The 15,416-nt window shown below is 43.2% G+C and overlaps 1 protein-coding gene across 2 annotated transcripts in view; it reads left to right on the plus strand.

Moving 5' to 3' along the window:
* GRAMD2B (GRAM domain containing 2B) overlaps window positions 1–15,416 on the plus strand; it is a 131,395-nt gene that overhangs the window by 41,617 nt on the left and 74,362 nt on the right. Inside the window, exon 1 of one of the 2 annotated variants that reach the window (XM_047083971.1) lies at window positions 12,743–13,137. The exons of the other annotated variant lie outside the window; for it this stretch is intronic. Within the exon in view, the coding sequence (XP_046939927.1) occupies window positions 13,055–13,137 (83 nt within the window). The 5' untranslated portion in view covers window positions 12,743–13,054. Of the gene's footprint in view, window positions 1–12,742; window positions 13,138–15,416 lie in introns of those variants that run through there. 2 annotated transcript variants of the gene reach the window in all.

The raw sequence follows: 15,416 nt of genomic DNA on the forward strand, positions 1-15,416 counted from the left end.
TACTCCCCCTTCTTTTTTCTTTAACTGCAAAAAATTTCAGTTCTTGAACCGAGCTAAACTTTAGATGAGTGACTGGCCACACATTAGGAGAATTTGGAGGAAGATTGAAAAATAAAAGGATATTTTCTAAAATATCTCAGAGATTTTGGGGCACCTGGTGGCTGGGTCAGTTGAGCATCTGACTCTTGATTTTGGATCAGGTCATGATCCTAGCATCATGGGATCGAGCCCCACATTAGGCTCTACACTGAGCATGGAGTCTGCTTAGGATTCTCTCTCTCTCCCCCTGTGCTGCTCTTCCCGCTCATGTGCTGTCTCTCTACAAAATTAAAAAAAAAAAAAAAAAACAACTTTTTCCTTCTCTTGATCTTTTTTTTTTAATCTTTATTTATCTTTAAGAGAGAGACAGACAGACAGAGCACAAGTGGGGGAGGAACAAAGACAGAGGGAGACACAGAATCCGAAGCAGGCTCCAGGCTCTGAGCCCGACGCGGGGCTCGAACTCACAGACCACGAGATCGTGACCTGAGCCAAAGTCAGACTCTTAATTGAGTGAGCCACCCAGGCACCCCTTGATCTCTTTCATTATACAACTCAACTACCTTAATGAACAGTCACATGATAAACTGGAAATCAAGAGGTGAATGCACATACTATTTATAAGCCATGATTTATATGGCCTAGGAAGCTTTCAATATTCCATAAGTTACGGAAAAGTGCACAGTTAGAAGAATCAAAGTCTTTGTAATGTTACATACTGAAATGGACTAGTTTGTTTGAAAGTTTTCAAAGTTTCAAACTGGCATAGTTTGAAGTTTTATTAACAAAAATTAAGTAAAGATAGAGGTCATGAAACATATCTGTAGAAGAGAAATGACAAATATCATATTGAAATCCAAGAGAAAACAAGATTATGTAAGTAGATGTTTGGTTTCTTCTTTGACTAACTCAGAATACATTTTTTTTTAACCAGCACTAGCTCAGGAGATTTGAGGCTTTTCTTTCCTTCTTACTTCTTTTTAATTAAGGTTTAACTTAACATATATTAAAGTGACCAATCTTAACTGTACATTCAGTTCATTTTCACATATGCATACACCTATGTAATCATCACCCAGATCAATATAGAGAACATTTCGAGAATCCCTGAAAGTTTCCTATCCCCTTTTCAGTCCACACCCAAAAGGTAACCTCTCTCCACACTTTTAAATACAAAAATATGCAATGACCAGTGAAAAGGTAAAGGAGTCCTAAACGTAATTTTGTTGTGTTTCCTAGGGTGTGCTAGTTTTTCATTACAAACACTACTCATGGGCAGTTTAGTAACCAACAGATACCCAAGGTGCTAAGGAATTAGCCCACTGGATGATAAACTGAAACCCAGAGCCTAGAACGTTCTTACCCTACAAGAGTCCCATGACCCATTTCTTTCTTCTAGAGCAAAATGCTTAAAGAAAGAACTGCGAGAATTAAACCAGACTGTCAGCAAACCTAGTGTCAATAGAAAAGACTCATAAGTGACTCAATGAGGGCTCAGCAAAAATTCTGCCTTGGGGTTAGCAAAGTCAAGATAGGTAATAACAATGAGTCAGACCCCAACTCTTGCTTGGATCATGAAGCAGTCAACTGTGCATAGAGATGCCTCTGATTTGACACCAATGGAGCACGAACTTTGAGTTGTTTCCCACCTGTCATAGTTTGACATTCTTGCATACATTTCTTTTTTGCAACACATTTGTTCTGATAACTTTCAGGTCTTTTAGTAAAAGTTGGGAATACTATGAGTGACACAGGGGGTCTACCGGGCAGCAAGGCAATAAGATGGACAAGTTTGGTTCGTGCCTAATCTCAACACCTGAGCTAATACCATATTTTAGTTTAGTCAGACTATAGATTGTCTGTTAATAACTTTTCCAAACATGGATACCTGTTGAGAATAAAAGGGGACTCTCTTATAAATACGCCATAGTAGTGGGACTGAATCAGGACTCTCAAGGCAACCAGATTCTATAATCATCCTCTGTCAGACTTCATATTGATTACCTCCTAATTCCAATGACTTCTTTATCATTAAATTAAAGCTTTTAGAGTGGCAAAGACATTTGAGAGAGGAAAAAACCCAGGACATGTCAGAAATTACAGATGAGGCCTAGCAGGCTAATAATATCGACGTCACTGATCTAAGGATGGAGTCTTAGCTTGTGATATAAGGAAATCAGGTAGAAGAGGATTGAGGACTCAGAGGGGAATAGATGATACATCTTCTATAGTTAGTAATGCCTTCTAGCAGGTGACACAATGATTTAAGGGGCTGATGATCTAAGGGAGGGCAGGACATTCAATTTGTTAAAATGTTATTCTCATCAATAGCAACCTGATAATGACAATCAACAGTTTACTGTACTAATCCCTTTATATACATTAGCTTTTTAAATTCCCCAATGATCCTGTAACATAGATACTACTGCTATTCCCATTTTTTTCCCCACAGATGAGGAAACTGAGGCTTAGAGGAGGTAACTCACTAGTCAAAGGTAGTAAAATGCATATTAGGACTCTTAGATCAGTTTGAATCTCAATCATTCTGTATTTTACCTCACTTCATCCCCACCCCTCCCCTGGCTGAGACTCTTTTGCCACAGGACAATTCTCTCAAGTAACTCCAATAAGGGGAGTTATTTACCAAAGGACAGAGACAGAGGGGCAGAAAAGCCCCTGAGACAGAGGGGCACAAAAGCAAATACCCTAGGACTGCATGAGCAGTTCAGCTGAGAAGCCAGGAATCAAGACCATTCCCACCAGCTCTCACCTCCTGTTTCTTTGTAGTGTCTACTACTAATTTATACATTTTCTCAAAATCTGGAGACTTTGAGATTCTTCGGGATTCTATAGGACTAAGCATTTCCAGTGTCTGAATCTCCCCCTAATGTGTGTTTTACTAAAGCGATTATTATATGTTTTTTAATAAAAAGGAAAGATGAACTTTTAATTTTATTTCTTTTTTTAAAGTTTATTTATTTTATTCTGAGAGAGACAGAATGTGAGCAGAGGAGGGGCAGAGAGAGCAGGAGAGAGAAAATCCCCAGAAGGCTAGGTGCTGTCACCTTGTACTCACCAACTGTGTGATTATGACCCTAGCCAAAATCCAGAGTCGGATGCTTACCCAAGTGAACCACCCAGATGCCCCTAATTTTGTTTTCGACTACTACTAAAAGTAGAAATTAAATTCTGATTCTAGTCATCCTGTGATCATAACACACAAGGAAACATTCTGTTGTGATCTGGTATGCTTTTAGAGGTAGAAGCCAATACAAAGAAGCACAGGGCCCCAAAGGAAGGAGGCGAATGCACTTACTTTCCCAAGAGAATAGACTGTAATAATTACTCTCGCCTCAGGAGGCTGTTTCAGATTCTGTGTCTCCCTCTCTCTCTGACCCTCCCCCGTTCATGCTCTGTCTCTCTCTGTCTCAAAAATAAATAAACGTTAAAAAAAAAATTAAAATTAAAAAAAAAAGTTTTCCCCCCTTCATTCTTTTAGTTTCTATAAGACGGAAAGGGATACAGCTGTAACCACGAAGTCTAGAGCCCCTTCCTTGAGGCCAGCATTCTGTTACTTCAATGCTGTATTCCATTAATAGATGCACATTCCAGCACAAAGCACAGTGCCTGGACCAGACCCCAGTTCTCCTGACTTCCAGCCTAGAGTCTTTCCAACAAGTTGTGCGCATGTGGAGGGGGGGTGGGGCCACGTGGAGAGTGGGAGTGACTTGTGTGTGACCCGAAACAGAAGAATGTGAAGCATCCCATGGCCATCACCTGCCCCTTCCCACCATCTGACATCCAAGCGTCTGGTCCTGATATATAAACGTGATAGGTTTTGACTGAGGTTCTGTGTATGTATATATTGTAAATAACCATTTACTGAACTCTTTTCCAGTGGACTGTGAACTCACTCAGAGCACATAGGTGCTTATTTATTTTCAAATCTCTATCACGCAGAATATAGCTTGGCACATGAAAGGCACCAAAAAAAAAAAAAAGAAAGAAAGAAAAAAAATAAAGAAAATAGTGGTTAGAATAAAGGAAGGAAGGAAAGAAGGAAGGCCAGACTGCAAAATTTGCCTCAAATGATGGGTCTATTTATAAAACAAACTGAGGCACCTGGGTGTCTCAGTCGGTTGACTGTCGGACTTTAGCTTGGGTCATGATCTCACAGCTTGTGCTTTCGAGCCCCATCGGGCTCTGTGCTGACAGCTCAGAGCCTGGAACCTGCTTTGGATTCTGTGTCTCCCTCTCTGTCCCTCCCCCATTCACACTCTCTGTCTCTCTCTGAAGATAAATAAATAAATAAATAAAATATTAAAAAATAAAATAAGATATAAAACTGAAACAAAAAGTAAAAACAAAATAAATCCGTGGCTACTTGAGGGAAACAAAAAAACTTTCTTGTTTGTCTGAAGGGTTTTCTCCATTCGCTCCTCCCCTGTTCCTCCTGTGCTATCGTTTTTGTTAAGTAATTCTTAGAAAGGAATACCATCAGAAAACCAATTGGAAGAAAGGATAACAAAATGCTAACAGGAATTGTTGAAAAGGAGTAACATGAAAGCAGGTAAAAAGGAATGAAAATCCAAAGAAATAAAAAGTGTGCAACTGGTGATATAAAGAAAAAAATTTAACAACAGTAACTCCTTTGAATAATTCAGTATTAACTGCTTCAAAACAGTGTCCTAATTGCACTATGCAGACTGATTCCTCAGAACATTTCACAGGGAGCAAAACAGCACATGTGAAACCCAGGCACAAGGAAAGAGCACAGCCAGTGCTTATAAGGAGGGCATGATCATCAGTTCCCAGAACAAGGAAAGGAAGTTGCTGTATGAATGTTTCCCTAAGAAAAACTGAGAGATTCCCTAATTTACAATCGTTGCCTGTGGATTATAAACAGTGATTCTTGGACTTACTTTGGAGCCAGACCATCTGGGAGTCATGGGACCTCTCTGACCCATTTGAAATACGTGCCGTCCTAGCATATGCCAAAGGTTTTCTTTTTTAAGTTGGAGGTGCGGGGTGGGAGGATTTGATTTAAATTTCTTTTTCATGAACTCTCTTTTTCCCCTGCAAATTACACACACACACACACACACACACACACACACACACAACAAATGTGGGGTACCTGGTTGTCTCAGTAAGTGGAGTATGTGACTTTTCATCCCAGGATTGTGAGTTTGAGACACATGTTGGATGTAGAGATCCCTTTTAAAAATTAAAAATTCTTGGGGCGCCTGGGTGGCTCAGTTGGTTAAGCGTCTGACTTTGGCTCAGGTCATGATCTCACGGTCCGTGAGTTCGAGCTCCACGTCAGGCTCTGTGCTGACCGCTCAGAGCCTGGAGCCTGTTTTGGATTCTGTGTCTCCCTCTCTCTCTCTGACCCTCCCCCATTCATGCTCTGTCTCTCTCTGTCCCAAAAATAAATAAACCTTAAAAAAAAAATTGAAAATTCTTGAAAAGAAGGTCAGGGGTGCCTGGGTAGCTCAGTTGGTCGAGCATCCAACTCTTGGTTTTGGCTCACGTCATGATTTCATGATTTCGTGAGTTTGAGCCCTGCGTCAGGCTCTGCGCTGACAGCGTGGAGCCTGCTTGGGATTCTCTCTCTCCCACTCTCCCTCTGCTCCTACCCCATTCACGTTCTCTGTCAAAATAAATAAATAAACTTAAAAAAAAGGTCCAATGCTACTACTCAACATTAGAACATCTCAGGTCATCTGGAGTTCCAAAAGATTCTGGCTGAGAACCACTGGTTAGAAACAACCACCCAATGATTCCTTCATTCATTCAACACATATTTATTAAGCCCCTAACATTAACCAGGTACTGTGGATAGAATGGCAAACACAAGCCCCTTTTGGGGGGGGGGGGAGATTCCAATCTTATGGGAGGGGACAGATAAGAAACAAATGGACAGAGAAGGTAATATCTCTATGAGACCATCTCCCACCAACCTTCTCTTCCCTCCTTATACACCAGGCACAGTAGAGAACAGTGGCCTTTTTTGCTGTCCCTAGACTATGGCCAAGGTCAGACCTGCCTCAACACCTTTAGCCATGTTCTCCCCAATGGCTGCCCAGATTTGCATTCAGACTTCACATGGCTTCTTCCTTCCCCTCTTTCAGGTCTGACACGTCACACCTTAAAGAGGCTTCCCTGATCTTCCTGTGTAAAATAGCCCTCCCTCGTTCTCCGTTGTTTTCTGTTTTTGTTGTTTGTATCTCTCATCTGTTGAAATTGTGTTCTTGATGTGCTTATTGTTCTCATTTTCAATTGTCCCACTAGAATGCAAGACCCAACACACCATGGATAATTCCTGTTTTGTTCACTTGTATACCTCATGCACGTACAAAAGTGCTGTTAGAAATGCTCACTTATGGGAAGCCTGGGTGGCTCAGTCAGTTAAGCATCAGATTCTTGGTTTTTGCTCAAGACATTATCTCACAGTTCATTCAATGGAGTCCAGCGCTGGGCTCTGCGATGGCAGCATGGAGCCAGCTTAGGATTCTCTCTCTCATCCTCTGCCCCTCTCCCCTTCTTGTGTTCTCTCAAAATAAATAAACATTAAGAAAGAAAGAAACAAAGAAAGAAAGAAAGAAAGAAAGAAAGAAAGAAAGAAAGAAAGAGAAAGAGAGAAGGAGAAAGAAAGAAAGAAAGAAAGAAAGAAAGAAAGAAAGAAAGTAAGTAAAGGGGTTCCTGGGTGGCTCAGTCGGTTAAGCGTCAGATTCTTGGTTTCTGCTCAAGACATGATCTCACAGTTCATTCAATGAAGCCAGCTTGGGATTCTCTCTCTCATCCTCTGCCCCTCTCCCCTTCTTATGCTCTCTCTCAAAATAAATAAACATGAAGGAAGGAAGGAAGGAAGGAAGGAAGGAAGGAAGGAAGGAAGGAGGGAGGGAGGGAGGGAGGGAGGGAGGGAGGGAAGGAAGGAAGGAAGGAAGGAAGGAAGGAAGGAAGGAAAGAAAGAAAGAAAGAGAAAGAAAGAAAAGGGGCGCCTGAATTCAGGCTCAGTTGGTTAAGCGTCTGACTTCACTCAGGTCATGATCTCACGGTTCATGGGTTCGAGCCCCCCACTGGGCTCTGTGCTGACAGCTCAGAGCCTGGAGCCTGCTTCAGATTCTGTCTCGTGTCTCTGGCCCTCCCTTGCTCACGCTCTGTCTCTCTCTTTCTCTATCAAATACAAAATAAAACATAAAGCATTTAAAAAGAAAAAACAAATGCCCATTTATTCACATCCACATTGAAAAAGTATCCAGTCAGAGAGCCTCATCTATTACCTGCACTGTGGAAGGCACTCCCCAGACATGGTCCCTGGTAAACTACACTCCAGGTATTTACACCTTGATTGTGGGCTGGCTCTGGGGCTCACCTTTGACCAGTAGAAAGCAGAGCTGAAGCTGCCTGATATCCAAGGCTATCTCATAAAAAGCCTTGTGGATTCCCCTTTAGCATTACAGAACACGTGCTCTGGAGGAAGTCAGCCATCAGGTAAAAAGTGGAAGTATACAGAGATGGCCATGTTGTAAGGAAACCCACCTGGCCACGGGGCGGGCCATGCAGGGAGACAAAATGCTCCACTACTCTCCACCTGTTCCAGCTATCCCAGCTGAAGGACCAGACATAGGAGGTGCATGTCTAGCTCCATCGAGTCTTCAGATGACTCCAATGACAGTGACTGCCTGAGAGACCCCTATGGGAACTGTGCAGCTGAGCCCTGTCAACCCACCGTACCATGAGAGGAAATATTAAATTATTGTTTTAAGCCGCAAACTTTGAGGTAGTTATGCAGCAATATTTGACAACAAAATGCAGCCACCAAAGATAGCTCTAGACTCCAACAGTTCTTTGCTCACAAACATTATACACGTGTAGGGTCCTTGGGATCTCCCTCCCACACACTCTCTGGTAAGGTACGTTTCTCTGCCATTCTGCTCACTCTCCTACACCCCTACAACTACCCAGTGAAACTCAGGAAAGCTGAATCTTCATCCTCAAGGGATCACTGTCATCTTGGCCAAGTCCCTCAACCCTCTGAAGCTCAGGCTCTTCTCTGAAAAAGGACTGTAGATTTCATTTGAAATTTTTGTTCAGTGTGGCACAAGCAACACTTTTCCCCTTCTTCAAATAGAAACTAATACAGAACACAAATACATGAAAGAGGGGCCCCTGGGTAGCTAAGCTGGTTAGGCATCCAACTTCAGCTCAGGTCATGATCTCGCAGTTTGTGAGTTTGAGCCCCGCGTGGGGCTCTGTGCTGACAGCTCAGAGCCTGGAGCCTGCTTCAGATTCTGTGTCTCCCTCTCTCTCTGCCCTTCCCTGCTTGTGCTCTGTCTCTGTCTCTCTCTCTCTCAAAAATAAACATTAAAAAAACTTAAAAAAAAAAAAACAAATACATGAAAGAGATTTAAGAGGAAGAGGTCTAGCAGAAGCACGAGAGGCTGTGTATCTGAGTGGTGCTAAGAGGGAGGCTGTTGTCAGAAGACCTCAGTTGAAAGGCCGGCTCCTCAACTCTCTAGTTCAAAGAGTCCCGACTCTCGCAGAACCTGGTGTGAAAACCACATACCGGATGGTCTCAGGGGCTTCCTTACTTCACATGTGACCTGTAACATTAACCATACAGAAAACAGACATCTACTTTAAACCTCTGGGGTCGATTTCAATGTATTAATTATGTGGCATTGTGTATTTTATTTTTATTTTCATTTGACACAGAGAGTATGCATGCCTAAGCCAGGGAAAAGGGCAGAGGAAGAATACTAGGCAGGCTCCACACTCAGCACAGAGACCGATGTGGGGCTCAATCTCACAACCCTGGGATCATGACCTGAGCTGAAATCTAGAGTTGGACACTCAACTGACTGAGCTACCCAGGTTCCCCTGTGTATTTTAATTTTTAAAAAGAACATTGGACCGGCAGAGTTTTGTTTACTGCTGCTGCTTTCTCCCAGAACATGACTTAGACTAGTGTTTCCCAGCTACTGCTGGCCCCTACACCAGGAAGCCCTTACCATCTTGTCCACTTCTCTCAACATGGATGCTAAACTTGGTTCGTGCCTCATCCCTAGAGAGAGGAAGAGAATATTTCAAGTTTTCCCATTTGCAGTATAACCTGGCTTGGGAAATACTGGTTTAGAACCATTCTATTTGGCTTTTTTTAAATATTATTCTCAAAGATGTGCATAGTAGGAGATTCCATGCCTTACTATAGATTTCCATTCCAATGTTTAATGGCTGTGCTCATCAGGAAATTTCCCTTCCTATAAGTAAATGCTTCTCAACTTTCATTCTTAAAACTTTTTTTTCGAAGTCTTAAAATCAAACCCTTCAGTGTCACCATGGGGCTCTCTTCTGAACTCGTGCAGTGTTTTCCATTTTCTCCTTTGAACACTGAGCTTAAATTGAAAACGGGAATGGTCTGATGAGTGTTCATGAATTTCTTTGACTTATGACACTGATACATTGAATATTATGCATAGTTATGACAGCTTGTATCTTGGTAAGAGCATCAACAGCTTCTTAAACATGTCGTCAGACAATAGTTATGAAATTACAGGCATGTGATGATCCTTTAGCGTACCTCTATTGACTAATAAATACATTGCCTGCCATTTGTTATCAATTAGGCAATTACTTGACCACACCTTACACTATTATCTCCACTCAAATCTCTAAACTCATATTTGAACTCTGCCCCTGAGACTATGCATGCACAGTGTATCTGATCAATGTAAAAAAGACACTGACTTTGGTCGATATTCCAAGCCGTTAAGTAGGAGTCTTCTGCAACCTGAAAGGTGATGGATTAGGCATTTACTACTGGATCTGATTAAGTAACTGGAAAAAGTAACAGCTAGAACTCTTCTTTGATGTTAGAAACAAGAAATTAGGTGCCCAGAGGCTAGGAGGAAGAAAAGTAAAGCGTCTATTATTGGAGCAAAATCAAAGAGCCCTCTAAAATATATTTCAGACATAATCTTACGTTTCTATTTGTCACACTACAGTGAAATTTCCCCTATCATCTACTGCTGCTGCCTTTTAAATACCGCATTCCACTTTCCTGTATGATAGCCCCATGAATAAACAAATTATGAAGCTGTCTGACAAAGTCTTTTAAACCCAGACAAACATCACTAAGTAAAATAATAACATTTACTTGCTCCTTTGTAATTCTTCCCCGTTCTGGGGAAGGACTAGCTGCTATTTCCACCACCTGCCCCTAAACCCACCCCCCTCCCTTCCTTTCTCCCTTAAGATCACACTATTTTCAGTCCTCATCCTACACATTACAGAACAAGTTTGAGGGCACCCAAGTGCGCATTGATTGAGCTGTAAGCCCATGCTGAGGAAGCTTTCAACACTGGTTTATATTCATGCATCAAAAGAGGCCTAGCCAAGGTATCTCAAAAGGTTAAACATGTAACTACCATCTGACCAGATATTCCACTCCTAGATATATACCCAAAAGAAATGAAAGCAGGGATGTGAACAGGTATTTGTATGTCATTCACAGCACTATTATTCACAAGAGCCAAAAGGTAGAAACAGGTCAAGTGCCCATGAACAGGTCAACAGATAAACAAATGTGGGGTATACACACAATGGATTATTATTCAGCCATAAAAAAAGAATGAAGTGATGAGATACGCTATAACTTGGGTGGAACTTGAAAACATTATACGCAGTGAGACAAGCCAAACATAGCAAGAAAAATATCACATGACTGCACTTACATGAAGTATCCAGAACAGACAAATTCAAAGACACACAAAGTAGAATAAAGGTTACCAGGGACCCAGAGGAAGGGAGGAAGGCTTATTGTTGAATGCATACAGAGTTGATGTTGGATAGGACAAAAAGTTTTGGGCATAGAGAGTGGTAACTTTTACACACACTGTGAGTATATTTAATGTCACTGAATGTACGCTGGCCAATGGCGAAAATGATAAATATTATGTATACTTTACTGCAATAAAAAAATAGTTGGGGCAAAAACTGAGCTCTCCTCTGATCCATAGTGGGTGCTGTTAGGAAGGCACCTGAGATTTAAGGAGAGAGTACTACCCAGTTTAGGACGGTGATAACCTCCTATACTTCAGGCCCACACCTGTCATGAGTAGGAGAGGTGGCTAGAGAAGGGACCTGGCGGCTGAAGGTGTAATGTCCCCAGGAAAAGCCAGGAAGGGATGCCTAAGAGAGCTTGCAAACCTTCTGGTCACACAAAGCCTTCCCCACCACACCCAGCCTGGCTTCCACAGGAGTCAATGGTGAAGAGCAACCCCCCTTTGCAGCAAAATAGGTGAGAAAGAGAGAGCGCATGAGAGACGGGGCACGATCTGAGACGGGGCACGATCTGCCAGGCCCACTCTCGTAGATTTTACAAAAACGTTTTTATTTTATTTTCCAAGTGTTAGGACAATTTGGGAGCAAGCAGGCTACAAAAAGATGCTTTCGTTCTCTCAGCCTAATCACACAGCTAGTAAATGAAAAGGCAAAAAGAAATCTTTGGAAAGGCCTTGATCCCCCAACTGTGTGCAGTTATCCGAAAGGGTAGGTGTTTTCTTTGACACACACCCTATATACACACATATACAAACATAAACGAAAACACTATGGTTCCGTAGTCTCTGCCATTATTCTGAAATCTGAAAATTAAATTTAAAGAAACAGAAAGGTCTTGCAGCCACAGGCAGGGCCGAAAGTTCGCTTCCCGCCCCCCCCCCCAGCCATGTCATGAACTATTGTTGCCACTTGTAATTGTTTTAAAGTCAGTTTGGGCTTCCAACAATAACGTTTTACATTCCTCTTATTGTCAACGACTTAGAAAATCACCAACACATACTTTATTTGTTATAATAAGGGAATGTTTAGAAGGATGCCTGGCACCTAGAAGCTCTCAAAAATATGTGAAAGAAACGGATGATGTGGGGTGTTTTTTTTTAATATTTAAAAATATTTATTTACTTATTTACTTACTTATTTATTTATTTTGATGGGGTGGTAAGGGGCAGAGAGAGAGAGAGAGGGAGACACACAATCCAAAGCAGGCTCCAGGCTCTGAGCTGTCCACGCAGGGGCTCAAACCCACAAACCGTGAGATCATGACCTGAGCCCAAGTCGGATGTCCAACCAACTGGGCCACCCAGGCGCCCCTGGAGGATGTTTCAAATGCAAACCTTGAGACAGATTCAGCAAGCCAAAACCTCACCAAAAAGCGGGAAGAAGAGGCATTCCTTTTCCAGGTGGGGGGCACAGTCGACGCTAAGTTGCCAATGAGATTTTGAGGAACGCTCTCCCTGCACCCCCACCCCCACCCCTCTCCCCACCCCCATAAAGGGGAAGGGTTAACCAGACAACCTCTAGAGACAACCACGTCTCGCTACCTTTGTCACTGAACTGACCTATTGTTGGAGCCCCGACGGAGCAGTCCCCAATGAGGCAATATCCTGTCTGAATAATTTAGGCCGGGACACCGCGCAGCCCACAGCGCGCATCTGGGAGACCGAGCGCCTCGCTCAGTCCGAACCATTTCCTGTAGCCGCAGAAGGCCGCCCGTTTTTAAAACTCCCCGGTTACAGCTGGGGGGGGAGGGGGGGTGCTAGGGGGGCGGGAGGAAGCCCAACTTACCAGGAGGCTAAATATACGGAGCCTAGTTAGGCAATTGTTCCACCTGCGTGGCCAATTAGCTTCCTCCCCCAGCCAGACTAGTTCAACAGGTTTGTAGGCGCTCGGGCCGGGCCTCGCGGGTTGGGGCAGGAGGCTGTCACTTGCCTTCGGCCCTCCCCTTCCCTCCCCGGCCCGCACGCCGGCGCCGACCAATCGCGGCCGCCCGGACGTGTCCAGGTTGGCGGCCCCGCGGCTCCGGGCCGGCCTGGATGCGCTGAGCGGCCGGGAGCGCGCGAGGAGGGCGCACGGAGGGCGCGGGGAAAGGCGCGGCTCGCGGGGCCTGCGCCCGGGACGCTGGGAGCCGCGAGGGGACGTCTGAAGGTGCCCTCCACCCGCGGCCCCGATGACCGAACTACAGCAAGATGTGGAAGACGCAAAGCCTGCCAAAGTGCTCGCGAAGAGAGACAGCAAAGTTGGCTCAGCCCAGTAAGTAGCGTCCGGCCCCGGGCGGGCGGGAGCGCGCTGCCCAAACTTCTGTGCCGGGGACGGGTTTGGCTTGGAACTTGACCGTGGACGGACAGCCCCGTGGCTTGAACTCTTTCGGGGGGCGCCCGGGCGCTTCTTTCTCTCCGATGCTGTAGTGGGGAACGAGGCACAGCAGCGTTTGAGGAACGGACCGCAGCTTGCAGTCTGGTGGGGATGTGAAGGATTGGAGCGAAAGCACGATTGGCGTGGTATCTGTCCCGAGGGAGGTCTGGGGCAGGCATTCAGATGTCTAAGTCAGGTCAAGGAACAGCGCTGACCCTTCCTTCTGTTCCTTACTTCTTCATGACGTGTATGAAGACGAAGCTACCTCGTAGAGGCCATCTGGTTATTAGTTTCACAGCGATGTGTATTTTGTCATTTGATCCGGAACTAAAGGGTGTCTTTTCCCCATCTCCTTCGTTTCTGCTCAAGTGAGAGAAGTAGGAGAAAACATGAAATACCCTTTATCTTTCCCTTCAAGGACTGTCTGCCTTTGCTTGGGAACTTGACACAAACTCGCTACATACTTTTCTTTTTTCCTTTTTTTTCTTTTCTTTTCTTTCTTTTTTTTTTTTTTTTTTTTTGAGAGAGAGAGAGAGGGTGGGGGAGCGGCTGTAGGAGCACAATGAATATATAATAACATAAAACATTTCGAACATTGGGTTATGACAATCCTCTTAAAAGATTCATGTTCATAATAGGATTGGCACATTGCTGGGCCTAGAAACTCTTCTGGTTTCAGAAACGGAAAAGTCAGATACTTGGATCACAAGGATTACCTTCCTGTAACAAAACTTATTTATCTTCCCCTGTACTATTGTTTTTAAAATCCAGAAGTATTATTTCCATGCTTGTTCTTGCCAAACATTCTTCTTTCCAAAAGGAAAAGATCAGTATTTGGTTATTTTCTGTGTCGCTGTACTTTAAGTGTTACTAAGATAAATATATAAATAACCTGTTAAAGAAGCCAAATTTTTTTTTTTTTTTTTTGGTACCAACCTGTTGGAGGTACCTAAAAAACAGTGAAAGTGCGATCTCCATTGTTGCAACATTTACTCAATTTTTATAACACGGTGTGGTTCCACATAAAGAATGGTGTTTATAAAAGCATATTCCATCTGTGTATTGGAGTTTGGGCTGAAGTTTTGGAAGAAAAATAGCTTTTCCTAGCTGCTTTGATTTGTGTGTCAAAGGCTTTGGTCATAATCTCTCCCAGCGTCTGCTTTCCTTGGCTGCCCTTTCTTCTGCCCCTCAGCTTTGTCAAGTTCAGCTGATATTCTTTCCTGTTTAAATGAACGATAAAAAGATGATTGAGGGGGGAAAAATGCCATAGGTATAACCCTCACAAAATGTTTTTGTTTTCTCTCCCCAAAATAAAGTCCTAACTCTGTTCTAATAACTCAAGCCCAAGAAAGAGATAAAGTAGCAAAGGACATTTCTTTTGCAGTTCATCCTTCTTTTATATACTTCTCTTAAAAAAGAGGGATTGTGGCATTTTAAACAGCACTTCATAGAGGTGACAGGAGTGTTAAGTGGGCCAAGCAAGACTAGAAATCTGGACTGTAAACTCCTAGCCTAGAAGTCAGCCCAGGCAGTGCTAAGTTCCAGTTACACAAAGCAAAATGATTCAACTCCATGCGGCCGCTGGTAAGTCTTTACATCTTTGCATTCCCAGTAGTCTACTCAGTTGAGGAGAGTGTTTTAATAGATTGAGAAAGCCTGTTATCTGTTCAGATGAATTCTGTTAACTTCAAACTCTTCAGACGCTGGGGAAAATAATTTTATAGACAATAAACATAACCACCTTGGAGTGGAAGGCCCCAAACAGCCACACCTTCATTTGGAACAGCTAGTTTCACAAATTCATTTCAGTTCAACAAATACAGGAACGCCTACTGTTGGTTCCATCGTGGTGGGGAATACAGGAATGAGGGTTCAGAGGACATTGCTGGGGGCTGTGTCTACATTAAACTCAAACAAGATACTACTATAAAAAGTTTGGCCTATAACTGAATCTTCTCCACAGTTAAGGACGTTTGCCCTTTCAGCAGTCTTTGGTAAGTTTTTCTTGGTTTATGGAGATTTTTGTTTGTTTTTCCCTGTAAAATGGTCACTTCCAGCCCTGCTGAAGTCACTTCTGAATCACTCAAAGACTTGAGACACTCTATTTCCTGAGCTTTAAACTCTTGTTTTGGTACCAGAAGAAGACTAATTTTAAGACGGAGGTAGATACATTATCA

The sequence above is a fragment of the Lynx rufus genome, unplaced genomic scaffold, assembly GCF_022079265.1.
Source record: "Lynx rufus isolate CCGP_SWC_20201006 ecotype Redwood Valley unplaced genomic scaffold, mLynRuf1.p SCAF_1, whole genome shotgun sequence".
In the NCBI taxonomy this organism is placed as follows: Eukaryota; Metazoa; Chordata; class Mammalia; order Carnivora; family Felidae; genus Lynx; species Lynx rufus.